Below are 25,203 nucleotides of genomic sequence, written 5' to 3' on the forward strand. Positions count from 1 at the left end.
AAAAAATGAATTACTGAAACTTGAAATGTCATGAATGAACATGCTGAATGGAAGAAGACAGAAATGAAAAACCTATTCTCCCAGACTACATGATGTCAAACTATAGAGCAGGCCAAACTAACCTATGACAAAAACCCAACCAGTGGTTGTTTCTGGAGGAAGGTACTTTCTGGAGTGATAAAAATATTCTATTTCTTAATGTTATAAAATACATGATTTTATGTATGTCATAACTCATGAAACTGTTCATTTAAGATCTGTGTATTTTACTATGTTTAAATCATACCTCAATAAAGTTTTTCAAAAAAGGAGTGAAGAAACTTCAAAAACTTAATAACTTACAGTACATTTAAAATTAAAAAAATTAAAATGTCTTGAATTTTAGAAATTTTGAGTGCTTTTCCAAATGCAACCTTCTGAATTTTGAAACTAATGTAGTAAATATTTATGATAAGCAAATACCATTTTATAACCAACTTAGAAAAACATTGGAATGATGAGTGACAATAATTTTAATAATTTTGCCCTCAAGGAGACCCAACAGGCCAGTCCACTGCAGTGGCTTTCATTGTGGTAAGCCTGGGCTTCAGCAGAAGTCAGCTTGTGAAGAGCCCTGGCAGCTCTGCCAAGAGTTGGATCACTGGAAATGGACCTGCCCTGGAGTCGAAGGATGCCCAGGTCAGAGCCACAGATCGTATTGGCTCTAAGCTGAAAAGCCCTTCACTCAGCCCAACTTCCAAAGTGACCACTGCAGCTGAGGGTATGGTCAAGTAGGGTCAGCAACATTGCAGGCAGAACTGTAAATTTCTTGTTAGAGATGCCCCCTGCCTTTACCTGGCCAGCTCTCCTCCCAGGCCAGCCAAGTAATGAAAGTCTAGATGTACAATGTAATACTTTATCCTTTTTAGTATTTGTTGTTGTTGTTGTTGTTGTTCTAGTACTAATGGTTGAACTCTGTAATTAACACACAATTATTCTTAGGTGTTTAAATTTTAACTGAAAAGTGATCCCTGTTAAATATAAGAGTGGGAATAAGAGAGGGAGGAGATGTACAATTTGGGACATGCACAATCTGACTTGCCGCAAATGATGGAGTTAGAAATGTACCAGGGGATTCCAATACAATCCCATCAAGGTGGCATCTACCAATGCCATCTCACTAGTCCAAGTGATTAATTTAAGTTCACAACCGATGGCTCTGATAGGTCTAAGAATCAAAGGGATCACACAAACAAGACAAGTGTCTGCTAATACTAACTGACAGAATCAAAAAGAGAGAGAACGATCCAACATGGGAAATGGGATACACAGCAGACTCATAGAATGGCAGATGTCCTAAACAACACTCTGGCCTCAGAATCAGCCCTTAAGGCATTCGGATCTGGCTGAAGAGCCCATGAGAGTATTTTAGGCATGGAAAGCCAAGATACCATGGAAAAGAAAAAAAAAGAAGAAGACCTAAATGAAAGATCTCTGTGAGTGAGATCCCAGTGGAAAGAACGGGGCCATCAAAGAAGGAAGTACCTTTCTCTGAAGGGAGGAGACAACTTCCACTTTGACTATGACCCTGTGGGAATAAGACCAAAGTCAGCGAACTCAAAAGGCTTCCATAGCCCTGGCAACTCATGACTAGAGCCTAGGGAGATTACTGACGCCATGAACAGGAGTGTCAAATTGTTAAGTCAGCAACAGGAGTCACTGTGTACTTACATCCCATGTGGGATCTGTCCTTAATGTGTTGTCTAATGTGCAGTGATGCTATAACTAGTACTGAAACAGTATTTTTACACTTTGTGTTTCTGCGTGGGTACAAACTGATGAGATCTTTACTAATTATATACTGAATCGATCTTCTGTATATCAAGATAATTGGAAATGAAAAAAAAAAAAACAACCCTGGTGTTAAATTGGAAATGGCATAGAAAATTAATTTTTTTAAAAAAATATTATGTAGGATCTCTGTCTTTAATGTGCTGTACACTCTTATTTAATGCTATAACTAGTACTTCAACAGTATTTTTTTTCACTATGTGTTGCTATATGGGGGCAAACTGTTGAAATTGTTACCTAATATATACTAAACTGATCTTCTGTATATAAAGAGAATTGAAAATGAATCATGATGTGATTAGAAGGGGAGAGGGAGCAGGAAAGGGGAGGGTTGCGGGTGGGAGGGAAGTTTTGGGAGGGGGAAGCCATTGTAACCCATAAGCTGTACTTTGGAAATTTATATTCATTAAATAAAAGTTTAATTTAAATAAATAAATAAAAAAAGAAAGTCAACAGAGTGCCTTCCCCTAGGAGGTTCACACCTCCCTTAGGATATACCCCATGTGAAGAGATGGATAGGTCTGGGCCTCTTAACTTACAAGGCGTAAAGCCCACCAGATTATTATCAAGCCCCTTCTATCAGGTTCTATTTGCCTCTCAATCAGAAAACTTAATTGTAGCTTAGACAGCACCTTTCTTAGCTCCTCTAATAATGACTCTGTCCTTTGTTCTAGACCCTGTCTAGCGCACTTGGGCCTCATTCCTTCGTAATCATAACCTCTACTCTACCACCAATGGCTCTACTCCCAACCTGTGTGTACTGATGGTCCTCTTCCCCACTTAATGCTGTATAATTGTTCAAACCTGGTTAATGCCACTCTTAGGATCATTGGTTACTATCCTCACCCTGTCTTTTATGACCTTGTCTAAATATGATCAGAGTCGGCAAACTTGGAAGGCTTCCATAGCCTTGGCAACTCATGACGACAGCCTAGGGTGGTTACTGGCGCCATAAACTAGAGAGTCAATTTGTTGGGTCAACAACAGGAGCCACTGTGGACTTGCTCCTCATGTGGGATCTCTGTCCTTAATGTGCTGTACATTTTGATTTAATGCTATAACTATTACTGAAACAGTATGTTTCACTTTGTGTTTCTATGTGGGTGCAAACTGTTGAAATCTTTACTTAATGTATACTAAATTGATCTTCGTATATAGAGAATTGAAAATGAATCTTTTAGACTTGTTGGTAGAAAGAAACTAAAACATATGATACACAGATTCAGGTCCCACGAATTAAAATGTATCTTTGATTGATTTTAGCAGCTTAAATTTATGGACAATCTTATCTATAAGCCATTTAAAATAAAACTCTTAATAAAATTTCCCCATGTGGACATACAATATGTACACACATCTAATATAGCATAATTGACCAATATAGCAATTTTAATAATAGCTTTTAAAATCTTTAACTCTTTTTGTAGATTGCCAATTGATTTGAATTGCTTTTTGTTTTTAGTAACCTCAGTTAACCATACTTTCTCTCAGTTGGTACTGTTAATACATTATTGGCTTCATCTGTTTACAGAGCCATCCCAAAGTACTGAATACAATAAAAGTGGCTGGAAAAAGTCCATAGGAACCTATAGGAGGACAGCTAAACACAGAACCAACAACGCTTTAGTTTTATGAGCAGCACATCATATATAACTGTGGATGACAAAAGACTTTAAGTCGCCATGTTTAAAATTATAAACTCATCAACCAACAAGAGGCACTTGCTTACTTCACAGTATTTTTGAAAGCACCTGTAGGATTTTACAAGTATTTAACCCTTTAGGCCTCTGGGGCTTTCTCATTAAGATAACTATCATGTCTAGTAACACAAGATCATTAGACTTTTTAATTCTCAAACATTTGTATTAATAGCATTTTCCATTATAGAAACTTAAAGTCTGGTACCACATCACATCTTGACAGTCCTTCTAATATACTCCAAATAGCCTGATTAGTTGGTGTCTCTATAAGATGAGAGACATAGGTCCTTCGATTTTTTTCAGTTGGGCCCAAACTGGAAAAACCAAAGTCCAGGATTCACTGGAAATTTTAGAGACCAGATTGTTTGAAACTTTGATTTTTTGAATGCCTGTCAAGAATGCCAAGAAGGCTCAAAATCCAAAATATCTGGTTGAAATAAGATTTCTTAAAATCATGACATAACATAGACCAAATTTGATCATTGTTACAAGGTGATTATTCAAATTTTTGAAAAAAGCACATACTTAAATAACCCATAGCTCTTAATAAAAATTCAGCTATAACTAATACTGAAACAGTATGTTTCACTTTGTGTTTCTATGTGGGTGCAAACTGTTGAAATCTTTATACTAAATTGATCTTCTGTATATAAAGAGAATTGAAAATGAATCTTGATGCAAATGGAAGGGAAGAGGGAGCGGGAGAGGGGAGGGTTGCGGGTGGGAGGGAAGTTATGGGAGGGGGAAGCCATTGTAATCCATAAGCTGTACACTGGAAATTTATATTCATTAAATAAAAGTTAAAAAAAAAAAAAGAAAATGAATCTTGATGCAAATGGAAGGGGAGAGGGGATGGTTGCGGGTGGGAGGGAAGTTATGGGAGGGGGAAGCCATTGTAATCCATAAGCTGTACACTGGAAATTTATATTCATCAAAAAAAGTTAAAAAAAAAGATAAAAAAAAGTGTACTTGATTTTTCTTATGTGTTCTGCAGAAGATGGCAACTTCAACTTTGTGCTTTCCTCTGCCTGTATCTCTCCTTGTGTGTCTCTCCACTTTTTTTTTTTTTTTTAACACAGTTATTCCAGAACGTTAGCAGGTATCATAGTCACCTACAATTTTTTGAACCACAGATGGCTGGGGCCCATCCTCAGATAAGTCTGAAGGAGAGCACCTGAGAATTTGCATTTTTGACAAGTTCCCAAGTGCTAGTAATGCTGCTTGAGTTGGTGGCCACGGCTCAAGAACTACTGCTTCTGGCAGGTCTTCAAGTGTCAGGTCGAAGAGCCATCCTTTTCCAGTAAACTTTTCACATTTACTGGTTTCTCCCAACTGCCCTTAGCCTCTTCCTTTGTGACTGCTACACTTCTCATCGCATAACTGACCATTTACCACTTGGCTCTTCCTTTGCAGTTCATTATTGGAGGGAAAAATACTTGTGTTTTCTATTCAGGTAGATGGTAACTCTCTCAAGGGTAAGGTCCTTGATTTCCATGTATTTGTGTCCTTTCCCCTACTTTGAGCAATTTTACAACTAATAGATAAGTGAATGGTAATGGTCCTGGTACCGCTACATTCTTCTAAAGCATGTACATTAAGAGCAAGTGACATTAAGATGAAAACAAGATATTTGTATTACGGTGAATTACCTGTCATTGGGACAGTGACTTGGCAATGTCCAGTCATGGTGTGGATTGATGAGGAATCCCCAGGACAGGAAGACGGAGCTTGGTGTCAGGGTACCAACCACTAGCTGCAGAGGCTTGCGAGAACGCGTTTTACCTATGGTGGCCACACACAGGTTAATTATGGAAAAATTTAGTGTATTTTCATGATTTAGGTAAAATACATAAATATAACATGGCAAGCTGTTTAGGAGGGTGAAAAAACAAGTTCCTTTTCTTTTCATACCGTCCACAAACATTACTAATTTTTTGTTATAAGCTTAAAAATGAATATTTTTCTTATATTCATGAAATCATCTCAATGCATGCATATATGTATGGATAGAAATTACATTTCATTACATCTAGTTTTTATTTTCTTATGGCTCAGGGGTAGATATGGAAGTCTTGGCTATGATCAATGATCAATGAAATAAATACACACATACTCATGTGTTATACACACATACTTCTCCACTTATTTTGCAAATTAAATAACATTTTCTTGAAATCATGAATTAGTGGAAAGTAACATCCAAGAGGACAAAAGTAATCTACAACCTAAATGATCACGTTTCATTTCTTTTAAAACCTATTTAGAAGTGCAAAATCCCTTGTAATACTATTGTAATAAAAAATGTAAAATGTATTTAAATTAGTGCCAAAATAGAAAAAGCACACACATTTTAATAATGCTGCAAGAATAGGAGTAATATAGGAAGCACAATTTTCTGAAAGAACTAATTGAATTTTGGCAATGCCAAGAGTTATGCTGATAATCCATTGTAGATTCTTCTAAAGTATACACAGGTAGGCATTTGAAATTCTAAAATTACTTGAAATTGCAAGAACAAGAGGACAGTGAAAAAGCAGAAGGATGAAACTCAACCATGGAAGTCAATACTGGCTTCTAAAAAAATCGGGATAAATAAAACAAAAATCATGGTAAAACCACTTAGAACACAAAATACTCAAGGTGACTTCAAAAGGTTCAAGGAAGTGAATTAAAAGATATTTTTGTGCAAAAAATTAAAATCTATGGAAATCGTCTTTAAAATGTGAGGGGCTGGCATTGTAGTATAGCAGATTAAGTTGCTGCCTGCAATGCCAGCATTCCCATTTGGGTGCCAGTTCCAGTCCTGGCTGCTCCATTTCCAATGCAGCTCCCTGCTAATGCAACTGGGAGAGCAGTGGAGGATGGCCCAAGTGCTTGGTTCCCTGCCACCCATTTGGGATACCCAGAAGAAGCTCTTGGCTTCAGACTGGCCCAGCCCTGGCTGTTGTGGCCATCTGGGGAACGAACCAGTGGGTAGAAGATTTCTCTCCTCCCCACCAACTACCCTATTTCTGCCTTTCAAATAAACTTTGTGAAAAATGTGTATAAAAAAAAAAAACTATGCATGCATTTCCAAATTTTTTCCACCTAATAACCCTGTCTTTTAATTCTATTTTTCTACCAACTTTTAGAAACTCCTTCTATATGTTTTGCTTTATGTGGATGTTTCCATTGAATTCTCCATTTTATTTAATGAGTCTACGTATGTTACATTGAATTTTCCATAGGAAGAACTTGCATTGCTTTAATCTATCTATGCAGGAGCCTAAGACCTTTACTAAGCAGAGTAGGAGGGAACACTCTGAGCCTTTTGGTGATTATGGGAACCAAATGCTCTTGCAAATTGTGCTGCTCTTGTTGCTTCCATCAGATTTCAGTTCTGTTACTGTTATCCTGAGGAGAAATCTTCTGATCCCAGAAATACACAATCTAGTATAAATTGCCTCACTCTAGGATTGATGGATTTTTTTTAGAGATGTTTGAAATAATTTTCATCAATAGTTATCATGCACTTGTTTGCAAATGTGCTTATCCTTCTCTGTAAATTTTTCCAAATCCACCTGTAATCATCTCATATGATGGTGAATCAAATGCTCCATGTTTGGCCCCCAATTGGGGCAGATAAGAATCTGGAGTAAGGGTAGGGGCCACATATGGTTCCAAAAAGCCCTGAGGCGACTCTGCTATTCATCATTCCATTTCTGAGTCTCATTTTGCAGATGAAAAATAAGTTCCAGTGAGGTTTCAAAAATCACACTGAGAACAGGGTCAAAAACTCATATCCAGGCCTTCTTCCTTATAGTCCAGCTTTGTTTTTACCACATTCCTGGCTTAGCTCACAGTGTATGAACATAACACCACGTAGACTTGTGAGGTCTATTTTCTCTTTCCCCACAGGAACCTAAGGGTTATATGACCAGATAACTAATTAAGTGTTGGTCATACTATATAAATTATTAAGTCATTAAATTTTATGCCATAGACAAATATAAAATGAATTGAGGCTAATGTGTTAGTCATTGCATCATTGCCAAAAGCAGATTACAAAAACAAAAATTTTATCCATAGCTAAAAGGAAAGGTGGGGTATAATATCCTGAGCAAGATGAAATAATTTCCTGAGCTGAAAATAACAAAGTAAAAAAAAAAAGTAATTTTTACATCCAGTGTCATGAAAACCTCAAAACCGAGGAAGTTATAAAGTGCTACTAAGGTGTAATCACTCTCTTGCTTTCCCTTAAATATTTTGTGTATCTGTATTAAGAACAATTCAATGACTATTCAAATGAAACCAAATCCCATGGAACTATACTCATGTTCATTGATTTCACTCTTTCAGTATGTTCAAATACAGTCTTGAAATGTTGAGAGTCCATTTATTTTCAAGTGTGTGGACCATTGCCTAGACAACTCTTACTGACAAGGTAAAAGAAAGTGAAATTTTCCTTTTCCTTCAGGATAATGTAAGAAGTCAGGGGAAGGAATTTGTGTTTCTCAAAATGCTTGAGCATTCAATGTTGCTCTTAAAAGTGGTTAAATCAAAGCAAAAGAAAGGATGGCGTTGTGATTACTGATTTCTAGCAAGCAGTCTTGGGTTGCCAAGTCTTGAAGTCTGAATTCAGAGCCACCAAAGGTTTTCTGTTCAGCTGTTCAGTATCATTCAAGAACCACATACCTGCCCTCCCTCCCAGAAAAATATAGCCTAACATAAGACATTTCTTTCCTTTCTTATTTGATGGTATCCAGTGCACCATAAAATATTAATATGATTAGGAAACAATTATTTGGGGAATAGTTCACATTAAAAATTACAGCAATGCTTTGTGATCAATTCTATCTACAGTTGGGAAGCTGTAGCATCAGATGGGAAAAACATAGCCACAACTTCTACCATTCTTCCTTATAACAATGGTCTATGTATTTGATTGAGACAAAGTTTCAGTAGTGGAACCAAACAGAGGAGTTTAATCCTGCTTTGGTCATGTACAGTTTCCACTTATTTATTCATAAATCTATGTTCCTGTTTCAAGTCTTCCTAGGCCGGAGAAGTGTTGCTGTCATTGTTTTATGAAAGAAGTTCTTACTCTGGTTAAATACACAGAAATTTATTTAGAAGGGAGAGATGAGTAAATGTCACCTAAATCCCAATCTAATCAATACATATAAGTGAGTTAATCTTTGGAAATATAGTCTCCTTAAGCAAAGGTTAGACATAAAGCCTTTGGCCCTTAAAATCTGAAAGGCACAGCAGTGGCATGTGCTTAAACAGTGCAAAAGGGAAACAGGCTAAGAAGAGGACCTAACCCCAAAGGAGCACTGCCTCTAGGCCAGGCATTTTCATGAACTCATTCAGTCCTCACTACAGTCCTGTCATGCAGAACCGGCACGTAGAGAGGCTTATTAACTTGGAGAATAACTGCAGTTTGCAAGTGGTGCTGGGATGAGACTGCAGTCTCTACCACCAGGCTATGTGATGTCGCTTATCAAGGGCCTGTATACTCTACTCCACATTCCTAAGGCTACCCAAGGCACTTGGTCTCCGTGGACAGAAAATGATGAAAAGTTACACTTTGAAGTGAAAAAAGAAAACTGAAAAAGAAAACTGAAAAATGACTATACCTGAGCATGATTTCTTTTGACTTGGAGGAGGAGCAGGTCGCACAACTATCAGATATTTTGGCTCTGCATCTGGAAACCGAAACGATATTCATCAGTGAAATCCTTCAAGAACCAGCGTTAGCACACCCATATCCTGACTCAGCATTTACTGAGGCATCCTCTGTAACCTCAGCATCAATAAGTGAGAGGGCCCAGGTATCCAAAAAGTTAACACTTCCTGAGAAGCACATTAAGATTTGTTAAATGAAAATTAAACCCAGATTTTCAAAAGCAAATGTGTTGGGATAGGGGAGAAGTCTTAAAAGAATAATGATAGACCTAGATTTTTAAGAAAACTTTTATTTAATAAATATAAGTTTCAAAAGAACAAATTTTGGATTATAGAGGTTTTTTCCCCCCATAACCACCCTCCCACCCGCAAACCATCCCATCTCCTACTCCCTCTCCCATCCCATTCTTCGTTAAGATTCATTTTTAATTATCTTTATATACAGAAAAGCAACTCAGTATATACTAAGTAAAAATTTCAACAGTTTGCACCCACACAGACACACAAAGTATAAAGTACTGTTTGAGGACTATTTTTACTGTTAATTCTCATAGTACAACACATTAATTACAGATTTGATGCCACATTGCCCATCAGTCATTTTCTCTGCAGGGTTATTTATTTATTTATTTATTTTTAGTAAATATAAATTTCCAAAGTACAGTTTATGTATTACAATGGCTTCCCCGCCACAATTTCCCTCCCACTCGCACCCCTCCCATCTCCCTCTGCAGGGGTTTTATTTTTTAAGATTTATTTATCTATCTGAAAGAGTGACAGAGAAGGAATTGGGGAAGAGAAAGATCTTCCACCTACTGATTCTCTCTCTAGATGGTCACAGTACCCAGGGCTAGGTCAGGCTGAAGCCAGGAGCCTTAGAACTCCATCTGGGTCTCCCACATAAGTGTCAGAGGCCCAAGCACCCAGGATATCTTCTGACGCTTTCCCAGGTACCTTAGCAGGGAGTTAGATCAGAAGCAGAGCAGCAGCTGAGACTTTAATGAGTGCTCTGACATGGGATACCAGCACTGCAAGAAGTGACTTAACCTGCCATACCACAACGCTAGCCCCAAAGAGACTTTTTTAAAATCAGATCACATCCATTCTGTTTTCCTATTCCTCACAGGGTCAGCCTGGTGCTCCAATGTTAAACCATATTTGGAAATTCATATTTGTGTAATAAACATGGTGTCACCTGTCATATGATCTGAGATCTCTCACTCTCATGGAAGCATGAATATTTATAATGCTCTGATTTTCATCCTGATTATGTAGTTTCTCAGCCTGTTTTCATATCCAACCAGTAATTTTTAATACAGACTTTTTAAACTAAATCATAATCTATAGATCAGCTTAACTAATTTAAAATAGATCAATGAAATATGAATAGACAATCTCTACAACATATTTAGGTTTTAAATGAAATTATGCTAAAGCAATCAGTATGTGCTAATCCTATATATATAAAACAAACAGGTCTTGGCATACAAAATAGCATTTTATAAGTATGCATTAACTGGTTGATGAGTGTTATCCACAAAATTTCTTCAGGAACTTTAGATCCTGAAGTGCATTCTGCAGCAGCTGTCATTTAGATGCCAAAGTCAGTATCATAGCTTGCCCCTGCTTGTTCAGGCAGACTCATACCTTTCTCTTGTTTTCATTCTGGGTTCAAATATCTCCCCCTCCATGATTTTGGAACAGAGGCCTTCTCTGCCAGGGGCCTCAAAGGGCTGACTTCATTTTTAGACAAGAGACAAACTGGCAACTCAACTGCTGTTAATGACTTGTGCCTTTGTCTTTTCCTGGACACTCCACATAGCAGTATTTGCTATAACCTGTTGCTATTAATTACTACTGAAGAAAGTAACCCAGGCAACCTCTTGACTTCACCTCCCAGCCTTGCCCGTTTATTGCATGGTTGTCTCATGACCACCACACAAACGAAGGAACATTTGTTCTGTTCCAAAGTTCTGTGTGTTTGAAAGCACATCTTGCTTAGTGCAGATCACATAGCAATGGTTGACCCAAATCAAACAAACAAGTTTGCTACTAGGGATACAGTAATCATTTCCTAATTTTATTTGGGATAGAGTAACATAGGCTATCAAAAATTATCATGAAAGATCTCTGTGAGTGAGATCCCAGTGGAAAGAACGGGGCCATCAAAGAAGGAGGTACCTTTCTCTGAAGGGAGGAGACAACTTCCACTTTGACTATGACCCTATCGGAATAAGACCAAAGTCAGCGAACTCTAAAGGCTTCCATAGCCCTGGCAACTCATGACTAGAGCCTAGGGAGATTACTGACGCCATGAACAGGAGTGTCAAATTGTTAAGTCAGCAACAGAAGTCACTGTGTACTTACATCCCATGTGAGATCTGTCCTTAATGTGTTGTCTAATGTGCAGTGATGCTATAACTAGTACTGAAACAGTATTTTTACACTTTGTGTTTCTGCGTGGGTACAAACTGATGAGGTCTTCACTAATTATATACTGAATCGATCTTCTGTATATCAAGATAATTGGAAATGGAAAAAAAAAAAAAACCCTGGTGTTAAATTGGAAATGGCATAGAAAATTAATTAATTTTTTAAAAAAATAATATTATGTAGGATCTGTCTTTAACTGTGCTGTACACTCTTATTTAATGCTATAACTAGTACTGAAACAGTATTTTTTTTTTCACTATGTGTTGCTATATGGCGGCAAACTGTTGAAATCGTTACCTAATATATACTAAACTGATCTTCTGTATATAAAGAGAATTGAAAATGAATCATGATGTGATTGGAAGGGGAGAGGGAGCGGGAAAGGGGAGGGTTGCGGGTGGGAGGGAAGTTTTGGGAGGGGGAAGCCATTGTAACCCATAAGCTGTACTTTGGAAATTTATATTCATTAAATAAAAGTTTAATAAAAAAATTATCATGTACCAAATGCCAGTTATATACAAGACATTGTGTTAAAAACAGTATATACATAATTATATTATTCCTCATGGTAAGCATATCTGGCACGTACTATTGTCACTCCAATTTGTAGAATAGATCACTGAAGCAAGGCAGGCTTCATGGCTAGCCAATGCACACAAGGTCCTGCGCTTGGTTTAATGCTTCTTGTCATAACCTCAAAATTCTTAATTTAAGCTGAAAATTGTAAACTTGAAATCAGAAACTTTTTGAGCACCAATGGGACACTACGAGTAGAAAATTCTGCATGTGATGACCTCCTGATTGGTCACAGTCTAATCAGTCACACTAAAAATATTGTATGAAACTATTTTCAGGGTATATAATGTACATATGAAACATACATGAATTTGTCTTCAGACTTGGGTTCTAGCACCAACATATTTCCTTATATACATATATACAAATGTGCCAAAATTACTCATAATCTCAGGAATTTCAATTCATGGATATTCAACCTGTGCTTTTTAAAAAAAGTATTAATATAAAGAGAACATATTTTGTATATTTCATAGGTATAATTTTGTGACCTTGTGATGTGAAAGACAAATCTGGTGGGACATTGTTGCTGTGGATTTGTTCTGAGAGGAGGAGAGTGGTGGGGGCAAGAGGCATGGAGTCACCACACAGACACCAGGACTCACGTGAAAGCAGCCTAGAGGTAAGCAGCTCGCAGACTCATTTATTTCAGTTGATACAGCAGCTTATATAGCCAAGTCAGCTAATCCGGTCAAGGTGAAGTTTATGCCTTAACCAATCACTGCCTGTTGCCAGAACTTGCTTCAAATGCAGAAAGGCAGTTGGTTTGAACTATGAGTGACCAAGGAACCCTGATATCTCCCTTCCAATTTCCTTTACTTCCCTGTATTAACCAGCCCCTTACAAAGAAAATGATGACAAAGAAGGAAAGTGAAAGATTGGGTACCCAGAGTGCTTTTCCTTCCCAGTTTTTTCTTATGTATAAGTAGGTTGAAAACAGTATTTGTAGAATGTGCACATATCAAGTGACATATAAGAATGTATTTCAGCTAAGGAAAACATTCATTGGCCATAGTTCCAGTCTTCTGGTAATAAATACATATGTATGAACTGCAAAACACACTGAATTTCAGTAATCCTACTGAGGAGTTAAAGACACTTACATTTGTATTTTAAAAGGGCATTGCACATCAGGGAAATGCAAATCAAAGCACTGTGAGGTTTCACCTCACTCCAGTTAGAATGATTCCCATATAGAAATCAACAAAGGACAGATGCTGAGGAGGATGTGGGGACAAAGGTCACCCTGGTCCACTGTTGGGAATGTCAACTGGTGCAGCCACTGCAGAAGACAGTATGTAGATACCTCAGAAAGCTGAAAATGAATCTATATGATCCAGCCACCCGACTCCTGGGATCTTACCCAAAGGAAAAGAAATCAGCATATAAAAGAGTTATCTGTACCCCATGTTTATTGCAGCTCAATTCACAATAGCTAAGATATGGAATCAACCAAGATGTCCATTAACTAAAGACTGGATAAAGAAACTATGGTATATGGTATATAGTTCACAATGGAATACTACACACTAGTTTAAAAAAATGAAATCCTGTAATTTGCAACAAAATGGATGCAACTAGTATCCATTATACTTAGTGAAATAAGCCAGTTCCCAAAAGACTAATAACGTAAGTTTTCCCTGATCTGTGGTAATGAATAGTGTACTAAAAGGTAATCTACAGAAGTGAATCTATAGAAGTAGACATTTTGAGATTTGATGATTTTTAACAGCCCTGTTAAACACTTTTTTTTCTTCATACTATTTGTTGAACTCTTTACATAGTGTAGGGTTAATAATGAGTATAAAATAAACTAAATGTAGATCATTGTAAAAATTGAGATGAATTATCCATCATGGGAAGTGGGATACACAGCAGACTCATAGAATGGCAGATGTCCTAAACAGCACTCTGGCCTCAGAATCAGCCCTTAAGGCATTCGGATCTGGCTGAAGAGCCCATGAGAGTATTGTAGGCATGGAAAGCCAAGACACTCTTGAAAAAAAAAAAGACCTAAATGAAAGATTTCTGCAAATGAGATCCCAGTGGAAAGAATGGGGCCATCAAAGAAGGAGGTACCTTTCTCTGAAGGGAGGAGAGAACTTCCACTTTGACTATGACCCTATCGGAATAAGATCAAAGTCAGCGAACTCAAAAGGCTTCCATAGCCCTGGCAACTCATGACTAGAGCCTAGGGAGATTACTGACGCCATAAACAAGAGTGTCAAATTGTTAAGTCAGTAACAGGAATCACTGTATACTTACTTCTCAGGTGGGATCTGTCCTTCATGTGTTGTCCAATGTGAAGTAATGCTATAACTAGTACTCAAACAGTATTTTACACTTTATGTTTCTGTATGGGTGCAAACTGATGAAATCTTTACTTAATATATACTAAATCAATCTTCTGTATATAAAGAGAATTGAAAATGAATCTTGATGTGAATGGAATGGGAGAGGGAGGAGATGGGAGGGGTGCGGGTGGGGGGGGGAAGCCATTGTAATCCATAAACTGTGCTTTGGAAATTTATATTTACTAAATAAAAAAAATTCCAGATATTAAAAAAAATTTAGATGAATTAGAGAGGAGGAAGAGCAAGGGTGGGAGCATGAGCAGGAAGGATCACTATGTTCTTGAACCTGTATTTAGGAAATACATTGAGATTTGTATATTTAAATAAAATTAAGAAAATTTTAAAAAATGGGCATTGCAATACACAAGTATAATGGCAGTCTTTGTATTCCATTGGGAACATAGTCATGGAATAAACAAAAGACAAGATTTTTATTTCTGTTTTACACTGTGAAATTCTTTGGATTTGTAACTGCTTGGAAATATACATGTTGTTGCTGAATCAGAAATTCTGCCAAAATGTAGTACTGTTTCATTTGAAGTAAATTTATATAACTGAAATATAAATTCAATTGAAATGTAAATTTAAGAAAATTCACACAGAACTGTCATCTTAAACTTTCCATTCCTAATACAGAAGTTAATCCTATACAATGTTGTGTATGTGAGTTAAACCTAATTTGCCTAATATTTTAGATGCCCCAGGGCAGAGCAAAAGGACAGCCATTGTTAAAGGAAACCTATGAAAATCTTTTGTACTGGGGCCTGCGTTGTGGCTCAGTGAGTTAAAACTGCGACCCTTAGCACTGGGGCACCATGTGGATGCCAGTTTTAGTCCCAACTACTCCACTTCTGATTCCTGACCATTACCCCCCCCCCCCCCGTCAATATGCTTGGGAAGGTGGCAGAGGATGGCCCGGGTGCTTGGACTCCTGTACACACATGGGAGACCCAGAAAAAGCTCCTGTCTTGCTTTCAGCCTGGCCCAGCCCAAGCCATTGCATCCATTTGGGGAGTGAACCAGCAGTTAAACCTAATTTAATCTCTCCTCTAACTCTGCCTTTCAAATAAATTAATCTTAATTCAATTCAATTCCACCAAGGTGGCATGTACCAATGCCATCTCACTAGTCCAAGTGATCAATTTCAGTTCACAATTGATCATAATGATAGATCTAAGAGTCAAAGGGATCACATAAACAAGACTAGTGTCTGCTAATACTAACTGATAGAATCAAAAAGGGAGAGAATGATCCAACATGGGAAGCGGGATACACAGCAGACTCATAGAATGGCAGATGTTCTAAACAGCACTCTGGCCTCAGAATCAGCCCTTAAGTCATTTGGATCTGGCTGAAGAGCCCATGAGAGTATTTTATGCATGGAAAGTCAAGATACTCTGGCAAAAAAAAAAAAAACAAAAAAACAAAAACAAAAACAAAAAACAAACAAACAAAACCACAAACCCAAAACCGTAATGAAAGATCTCTGTGGGTGACATCCCAGTGGAAAGAACAGAGCCATCAAAGATGGAGGTACCTTTCTCCGAAGGGAGGAGAGAACTTCCACTTTGACTATGACCTTGTCTAAATAATATCAGAGTCAGTGAACTCAAAAGGCTTCCAAAGCTTTGGCAACTCATGACTAGAGCCTAGGGAGATTACTGACGCCATAAACAAGAGTGTCAAATTGTTAAGTCAACAACAGGAGTCACTGTGTACTTACTTCTCATGTGGGATCTGTCCTTCATGTGTTGTCCAATGTGAAGTAATGCTATAACTAGTACTCAAACAGTATTTTACACTTTATGTTTCTGTATGGAGGCAAACTGTTGATATCTTTAATTTATACTAAATTGATCTTCTATATATAAAGACAATTGAAAATGAATCTTGATGTGAATGGAATGGGAGAGGGAGCGGGAGATGGGAGGGTTGCGGGTGGGTGTGAAATTATGAGGGGGGGAAGCCATTGTAATCCATAAGCTGTACTTTGGAAATTTATATTTATTAAATAAAAGTTAAAAAAAAAGAAAAATGCAAGCCAAAAAAATCCTTTGTATCATACTGCATTTTTTTGGTAATGCAACTAACCTTCTCATTATTGCTCAGGTAAGTATATCCAAATTCTCACATTTTGGGGTTATTTGGTCACAGTAAATTTCTGTGCATAAGAATTTAGACTGAATGCTTGAGATTAAATTCCAGGCAGTTACTTAGTAGCACCTCAGTTTGCTCACCTGCACATTAAAAACACCAAGAGTACTACTTAGTCTCCTAGGGGTCCCACAGATGATTAAAACCATCAAAGTGCCTTACACAGAAAGTGCTTATGAAATGTTAGCTATGGGTGCCAGCACTAAGGCATACTAGCTTAAGCTTCCGCCTGTGGCACCAGCATCCCATATGAGTGCCAGTTTGAGTCCCAGCTGCTCCACCTCCCATGCAGCTCTTTGCTATGGCCTGGGAAAGCAGAAGAAGATGGTCCAACTATTTGGGCCTCTGTATCCATGTGGGAAACCTGGAACAAGCTCCAGGCTCCTGGCTTCAGATTGGCCCAGCTCTGGCTATTGTAGCCATTTGGGGAACGAATCGGAGGATGGAAGGCCTCTGTCTCTGCCTTTGTCTCTGTAACCCTGCCTTTCAAATAAATTAATCTTTAAAAAACAAAAGACCAAGTGTGGTTTATTCCAGGAATATAATATGAGGGAGCAAAAAGCAGGTACATTTCTACTTTTCGCTCAAAAAATATTTGACAGCATTCAACACCAACATCTACTTAGTAAGGCTTTGATGGAATGCTTCCTTAGTGTTATAAAATATATCTTAAAACATCAAAGGCAAATACATGATCCTCCTGTCCAAAATATGCAGGACTCCTTACAAACATTTCTACTGATGAACTCTCCATGGCTTCATCAGAACATTCAACTAGCACATTTTACCTTTTTCACCAAGAGACTTCAAAAAGTTTCTGGAGAAACTTAAACAGAAGTTCATTTTGATGCAAGAAAATATTGAAATCAATGTATATTGTCCCCCTGCCCCAAGAATAGGCATTACTTTGAAATCTTGCATTACTCTATTTTTTGTTAACTATGATTGTATCTTTGAAACCGGTTTCAGACTTTTTATTCTGAGTCTAAGTCATGGAATAATAATGAATGATTACATATCCTGCTCTGAGGTGCCTCATTTACCAGCATGGCTGCTGGCCTCTTCAATCATTTGTTCTCAGCTAAGATCATGAAAACTGCACTTAGCAACTTGGTGTGAATGAATTCATGTTAATACAGTAGTACCCCTAATCAAGATCATTATGTTCTTAGTTTTCAACCAGTCTAATGTGCTTTGTAGATAAAATTCTAATTTTTTTTAAAAAGATCTGTTCTATTTTAATGCCATAAGAAAAACATAAGTCTTCTAAGATATATGTAAGGCATCAAATAGTAATTGGAGGAAATCTTCTACCCAGTACTACCCTTCCTAATTGCTTTACTCCGTCCTTGAAGTCAGCCTATCTATGCTATAAAGTCAGCCCCATTTGCAAATTTCTTGTTGGAAACAAGGGTCCATGCTTCTCTAAATAAGATCGAAGTCGGCGAACTCAAAAGTCTCCCATAGCCTTGGCAACTCATGACTAGAGCCTAGGGAGATTAACACTCTTGTTTATGGCGTCAGTAATTTGTTAAGTCAACAACAGGAGTCACTGTGCACTTACTCCTCATGTAGGATCTCTGTCCTTAATGTGTTGTCCAATGTGAAGTAATGCTATAACTAGTACTGAAACAGTATTTTACACTTTATGTTCTGTGTGGGTGCAAACTGATGAAATCTTTACTTAATATATACTAAATCAATCTTCTGTATATGAAGATAATTGAAAATGACTCTTGATGTGAATGGAATGGGAGAGGGAGCGGGAGATGGGAGGGTTGCGGGTGGGTGGGAAGTTATGGGGGTGGGGAAAGCCATTGTAATCCATAAACTGTACTTTGGAAATTTATATCTACTAAATAAAAGTTAAAAAAAGAAAGAAACAAGTGTCCATGGAGCCTGTGTATGTTTTCCTCTGGAAGGAGTGGGAAGAGGCACTCTCGCACGATTTGCTCTAAAGATCTGGGTCTTTTTGGAGATAATCAGGGTCAGAGAAGATTCAAGATCAAAATGTAGAGACAGGCATTTGGCATGCAGTTAAGAAGCCACTTGGGATACCTGTATACCATATCAGAGTGCCTGGATTTGAATCCCAGTTCCACTTCCAATTCTAGCATCCTGCTAATGCACACCCTAGGAAGCATCAGAGATGGCTCGAGGAGTTGGATCCATGCCACTCATGTGGGAGACCTAGGATTGAATTGTCAGCTCCTGGTTTGGGGCTGGTACAGCCCTGAGGAGTGAACCAGAAGATGGTAGATCTCTCTTGGAACCAGCTTTGAGGCTCTGCGGGTTAAGCCACCACCCACAGTGCATCCCATATTAATGCTGTTTCCAGTCATAGATGCTCCACTTCTGATCAGATTCCCTGCTAATGCACCTGGGAATGCAGCTGAAGATGGCCAAAGCACTTGGATTCCTGCCACCCATGTGGGAGACCCTGATGGAATTGTTCTAAGTTCCTAGCTGCAGCCTGGTCCAGCCCCAGCCTTGGGGAGTGCACCAGTGGATGGAAGCTCTATCTTTCTCTTTGTGCCTTTCAAATAAAAAAATAACTTTAGAGATGAAAATGTGAATTCCAGTTGACTCTGAACTTCTAAAGATAGTCTGTAAGCACATTTTATTATTAATAAGCTTTATTTTGATACTTAAATATAAAAGCATTGTCCCAATTGTGATTTGGAGGTTTAAGAAGCACGCTGAGGCGTAGTTCCTGGTGTATTCTCAGAAACTGGGGATGGGGGAGGGGTAGGTGACAAACCCAGATGTGTCCCAGAGGAAGAGGCTGGAATTGCCTTCCAACACTGCTCTCCTGCAGCGGCAAAGACATTGAAAAACGACTGCTTTGGCTTGCAGAGGGGTACGTTGAACTGCCCTCCTGGAAGCTCAGCAAAGGCAACACCAGACACGGAGCGCCCTCAGAGGGCAACTCAGCTGAGGAGCTTCAGCAGCCTGGGCTGGGGTTCTGGCCTGCAGGCACCAGGTCAGATGGTGGAGGACCAGGGCACGCAGGGCTCCACGCAGGAGAGCTGGCCTGGAAGGAAGCAGACATGGGCACTTCCATTTGGGCTGCACCAGCTCCTTCGGTTGTAAAAACTGAAGGAGAACTCAAGTTCCAATAAGGAAATTTGATTTCCTACTAAAACAGCAGATAGGAGTTTATTGGTTCTAATTGAATGTGGAAACATAAAAAGCAACATAGTCATGTCTGAATCTCACAAGGTAATTTAGCATTACTGAATGTGAAATTTACATGGTAAATGACATAAAAATTCAGAAGTCCTTATTTCACTGAATCTAAGACACACTTTTCTTCCTGAGCTTTGAACACCTTTCAAAGCATTTTACGTTTGACACTATTTGACAGTTGCAGTTGGTAAGGAGCTGGCTTGACCTGACATCTTTTAGAAAGGTCAGGAAAGTGACAGTTTCAATGCTGGTAGAAGAGGAACAGTGATTTGAAAGAAAACCCATTGTAGAATCAGTTCTAAAATGCTGCACCCACCGTGTCCTTGCTGGCACACAAATGATTCTGTGTGGAGAAACAAGGCCGACTCCACGGTTGAAAGGTGAAGCAGAAGAGTGAAATGCTCAAGATGAAAAGCACTGAGCAGCAATTTAGCCTTTCTTAATGAGATGATTTAATTGTTTTCATTTTATTTGAAAGGTGGGGGAAGGGTAAGAGTGTAGTTCATTTCCCAAACACCTACAACAGCCAAGATTAGGCCACTGCAATGCCAAGAGTCCAGAACTGCATCTGGCAAAGACCCAAGTCCATAAGCACCAATATGGGATTCAACATCCCCAGCAGCGACTTAACTGCTGTACCAAATGCCTGCCCCTAATGTTAAGTAGGAAATACCTTCTTCTGCCAAAACCATACCTCAGTCTGACTAGGAGAAAAGCATCCAACAAAACTAAATTGAAGGACCTTCTACAAAATACACAAGGGGGAGGTCTGACAACTGTCAAGATTGTCAAAAATGAGAGGCTGAGAAAATGACCCAGCTGTAAGCCGTAACTACCAGTTGTAATATGGTGCCTTGGAGGGGAGACTGGATCAGAAACAACAGATGTGAGGGAATCAAAGTATGGGCTTTTGTGAATAAGCTATCATTACTGGATCATTGGTTGTGACTAACTTACCATATTAACGTGTGAACAGAAGAAATCGGATGTAAGGCATACAGGAATTCTCTGTATGATCCTCACAAGTTCTCTATAAATCTAAAACTCTTCTAAAATACTCTGAGAAAATCATCTCCTTTTATGATAGAGATAAGAGAAAATTTATCATCAGTGTGTCAAAGGAAGCTCTTTTGATGAGTAAAAAATATAAGGTCTAAGGGCTACAAAAGCAATGTCCTTAATTAGCAGCTTATTCTTAGTTTTTCATAAAATAGTGGTGTGATTTATAGTTAATGATGCTTTAGAATTTCATGAAATAAGGTAACTATTTTTAGGAGAAGCCAGTGTAGCGCATCATGAGACCTCTAATAAATGAATGTCACCCAAAAATTTGAAAAAACTCCAACACTCACGGAAATTTCCATGACAAAATTATTCTTATTTGCATCTGCAGGTGTCCACATGCCACATTAACTTGCAACCCAATCCGAGTGGGTACAACCCAAATTTAAGTATTCTCTTTAGCTCTTAACATTTGGCAGCAGCTCTTGTGCCTCATTTCATCAACACCAACTGAGTAATGTCTGTTCTGAACAACACCACTGAAAAGCTTTCTTGTGTTTTAGGCTCAGGAAGAAATTCTACTCAATCACTAGTCAGTTCTGAAACAGAAACCTCGTAAGCATGCCCATGGAGTGGGTAAGCAAACAGGGCTCAGCCAGGGCCAGTGGTTCTGTGGATCTGCCTCAGCTACCTCCACCTGTGCTACAGATCCATCTGGTCCCTGGCCCACTGGTTCATGGACAGGGAGTGGGATGCCTCATGAGACACTAGGCTGATGAGCAGTCCCCTGAAGAGCTGGAATGCAAAGAGAGCAAAAGGCTACTTGTCTGCCCATTTATTAAAAAGCCACTTGCCAGTTGTTCCAAACTTCAGCAGGGTGATCAACCTTATTCCACACCCACCCCGCCCATTCTTACATTCCAGTCACAAAGACCTCAGCAATAACAAACTGACACCATGACAGCAAATTGGTTCCAGCAATGGCTTATAAATTATGCATATTTGAACTGTAATCCATATTCACCCTGAAGCCTGGTGATTGGAAAATGATGGGTTCCAATATGGCTGATGCAATGGATTATCACTGCATAGGATAGAATCACCAATGACAAAATCCCATCACAAAACACACCAACTAAATAACCATAAAGCAATTATGTATGAGAAGGCTAGAACCACAGCAATCCATAGTCCCCACCAACTCAAGAACATCACCAATGCTGTTTCAGGAGAGAGGGTGCCTTTTCTGTAAAGCACTGATGGGGCATTTTTTCTTGAAAACTGGGGACATCCTACTGTCTTCTTGGGAATGTGCTAAGGCATAGCTTTGCAAAGTTTCATGGTAGCCAGACATACTAGTGTAAGTGATGTTAGTTTCGCATGAACTCATTACTGTTTGTTATGTTTCTAAAGTTTTAATAATTTTAACACATTAGATGACTAGCCCAATGCCCTTAGCTGTACATAAAAGTGAGTATCACCAGAATTATGCATCATCATAAACTAATAGAAGTCCCCCTGCCTTGGAACATTTCTCATCCCTTTCAGAGAGACTTGGTGGGCAGAAAGGCCACCCTCTCCATTCATGCATTATGTACTTATGGACTTGGAAATGCAGTCATCACTTAATAAACCTGTCTTCAGAGAATGAAAGTGTCAGCTGTTCTATCCCTTTAGTGCCTGCAGCTAAAGATAGATAAAGACTGAGGCTTTGCAGGAAGAAAGGAAAATGTAGATAGGAGCCAATGGCTTGGATGAGGAGAGGTCTCCCTGCTCTGGGGCACAGAAACTCAATTAAGAAGATGGCAGCATTAGGGGCAGCATTGCGATGCAGTGGGTAAAACTATAACCTGGGATGAGAGAATCTCCTATGGTGGCTAGCTGGTGTCCTGGCTGCTTCACTTCAGATCCAGCTCCCTAATGTGCCGGGAAAATCAGCAGCAGAGGCCCCAAGTTCTCAGGCCCCTTCACCCATGTGGGAGACCCTGATGAACCTCTAGCTTTGTGCTGGCTCAGCCCTGACTGCTGTGGTCATCTGGAGAGTGAACCAGTGAATGGAAGATCTCTCTCAACTTTGCCTTTCAAATAAAATTTTTGTAAGAGATGGCAACTTTTACTGTAAGGAAGAGAAGAATTCTTTGAATTGTGACAAGATTCATCAGGCACAGTAGTTTCAAGAGAATACAATCTTCATAAAAATAAATGTTCTTTAGAGGATTCTCTTTACAAGAGCAAAGCAACCTGACCTGTAGAGCCCATCTTCAGTGTACCTTCAGGCAGTACAAAAAGATCTCTTGCTGAAGACCAGTCCTCTGTGGAAACCATCACATGTACTCACTTCTCAAAAACAGATCTAAGAAACAGTAACACCAGAGACACAAGCAGAGGAACAAAAGATCCACTCATTATCAGCACAAATTGGAAATATTTTGGGTCTACTGTGGTCCAGACTTATGGCATGGTCTCTATTGCTTCCAGCTCTGAAATAGTATGTTCAGTGTCACCACAGAGTTCTGGAGGTGATCAAACATGCAGGATTGAAAAAAGAACCATTAGTAGTAGAGGTTTTAGACAGAAAGATCTTGGTCCTGTGCAGAATCCAAGCTATTCTGTCAGAAAGATAGAAGAAAAGAATAGGCATTTGGTACAGCAGTTAGGATGCCACTTTGGTTATCTGGTTATCTGCCTCCTATTCCTAAGTGCCTGGGTTCAAGTCCTGGCTGTTCCCAATTCCAGCTTCCTGCTAGTAAGCACCCTTGAAGCAGTAGGTGATGGCTCAAGCAGTTAAGTCCCTGCCACTCTAGTGGGAGATCTGGACGAACTTTCTGGCTCCTCACCAGGCTCTGACTGTTGTAGTCATTTTAGGAGTGAAATCTTTGTCACTCTGCTTTTCAAATAAGTAAATAAAAATTTTTAAAAAGGTGGATAGTGTTCAAGAATTTGATCATGAAGTGTTATTCCAGTTCCCAAATGACAAGAAAGAAAGAAAAAAGGAAAAAAAAAAAAACCCAGAACTTTTCTTTGTATGAATGAAAAGAGTAATTGGATGTTTAATTGCAGTGCCCAAACAGACCTTCAAGATCTTGCCTGAACCAACTGGCCCAGAATGCTTTAGCTTTAAAGAATGTCACAGAGGTTGGCAATGTAAAAAGGCACCAGCACCTGTGGTATGCAGGATAAGTAGAATGTGAGCTTGCAGACCAAAGAGAAAAAAGTTCATTGTAAGATAACTGGTAGATACTTCAGGAATTTCTTTCTATATGAGGTTTTCTTGGCTTTCATGAAGTAGTATTTTTTCTGACTCGATACCAGATGGCAAGTTAGTTGCAATGAAATACATACTTTTCTTTATATACAACATACATAATTTTCTTTATATACACACTTTCAAAAGTTAGATAAGTCCTACTACAAAACAGTTACTACATGGATAGGTTCAGATAATGCCTTATCATACAACATGAATTGCTCAATTGTAAACATAGAAATAAAAGCACAGGGCCGGCGCCGTGGCTCAACAGGCTAATCCTCCGCCTTGCGGCGCCGGCACACCGGGTTCTAGTCCCGGTCAGGGCACCGATCCTGTCCCGGTTGCCCCTCTTCCAGGCCAGCTCTCTGCTGTGGCTAGGGAGTGCAGTGGAGGATGGCCCAAGTGCTTGGGCCCTGCACCCCATGGGAGACCAGGAGAAGCACCTGGCTCCCGCCATCGGAACAGCGCGGTGCGCCGGCCGCAGCGCGCTACCGCGGCGGCCATTGGAGGGTGAACCAACGGCAAAAGGAAGACCTTTCTCTCTGTCTCTCTCTCTCTCTATCCACTCTGCCTGTCAAAAAAAAAAAAAAAAAAAAAAAAGAAATAAAAGCACAGTAAAAACAAACACTCAGCAGGTTTTTGTTATGTGTTGAAAATTCAGGGATAAATTTGTTTAAAATCATCTGGAGATCCAAAGAAAGAAAAAAATTTTTGGATAATGTACCAGTTAGTACTCTGAATGCTTAATTATGAAACTTTATAGCTATAGTTGAATTATTTGCCTCCTATATAAGATCATTGACAAAGCAAAGAAGCTTTTATAGAAATGTGACCTCTTATCTTTTATGAGACATTTTATGGTTGTTTTTTAGGATTTTTACTTATTTGATAAGTAGAGCACAGACAGAGGGAGAGACAGAGAAAGGTCTTCCATCTGCTGGTTCACTCCCCAAATGGCCACAAGGGCCAGAACTGGGCTGACCTGAAGCCAGGAGCCAGGAGGTTCCTCCAGGTTTCCCACGCAGGTGCAGGGGCCTAAGCACTTGGG

At 39.0% G+C, this 25,203-nt stretch overlaps 1 protein-coding gene across 31 annotated transcripts in view; it reads right to left on the reverse strand.

The window, feature by feature from the left end:
- The window catches only part of ABI3BP (ABI family member 3 binding protein), a 298,516-nt gene that overhangs the window by 171,496 nt on the left and 101,817 nt on the right, over positions 1–25,203 (reverse strand). For all 31 annotated transcript variants that reach the window (XM_062207047.1, XM_062207032.1, XM_062207040.1 and 28 more), the window contains exons 3-4: positions 9,149–9,217; positions 5,180–5,312 (exon numbers count right to left, since the gene is read on the reverse strand). In XM_062207047.1, coding sequence (XP_062063031.1) covers positions 5,180–5,312; positions 9,149–9,217 — 202 coding nt within the window. The remainder of the gene's footprint in view (positions 1–5,179; positions 5,313–9,148; positions 9,218–25,203) is intronic.

Source organism: Lepus europaeus, chromosome 2, assembly GCF_033115175.1.
Source record: "Lepus europaeus isolate LE1 chromosome 2, mLepTim1.pri, whole genome shotgun sequence".
In the NCBI taxonomy this organism is placed as follows: domain Eukaryota; kingdom Metazoa; phylum Chordata; class Mammalia; order Lagomorpha; family Leporidae; genus Lepus; species Lepus europaeus.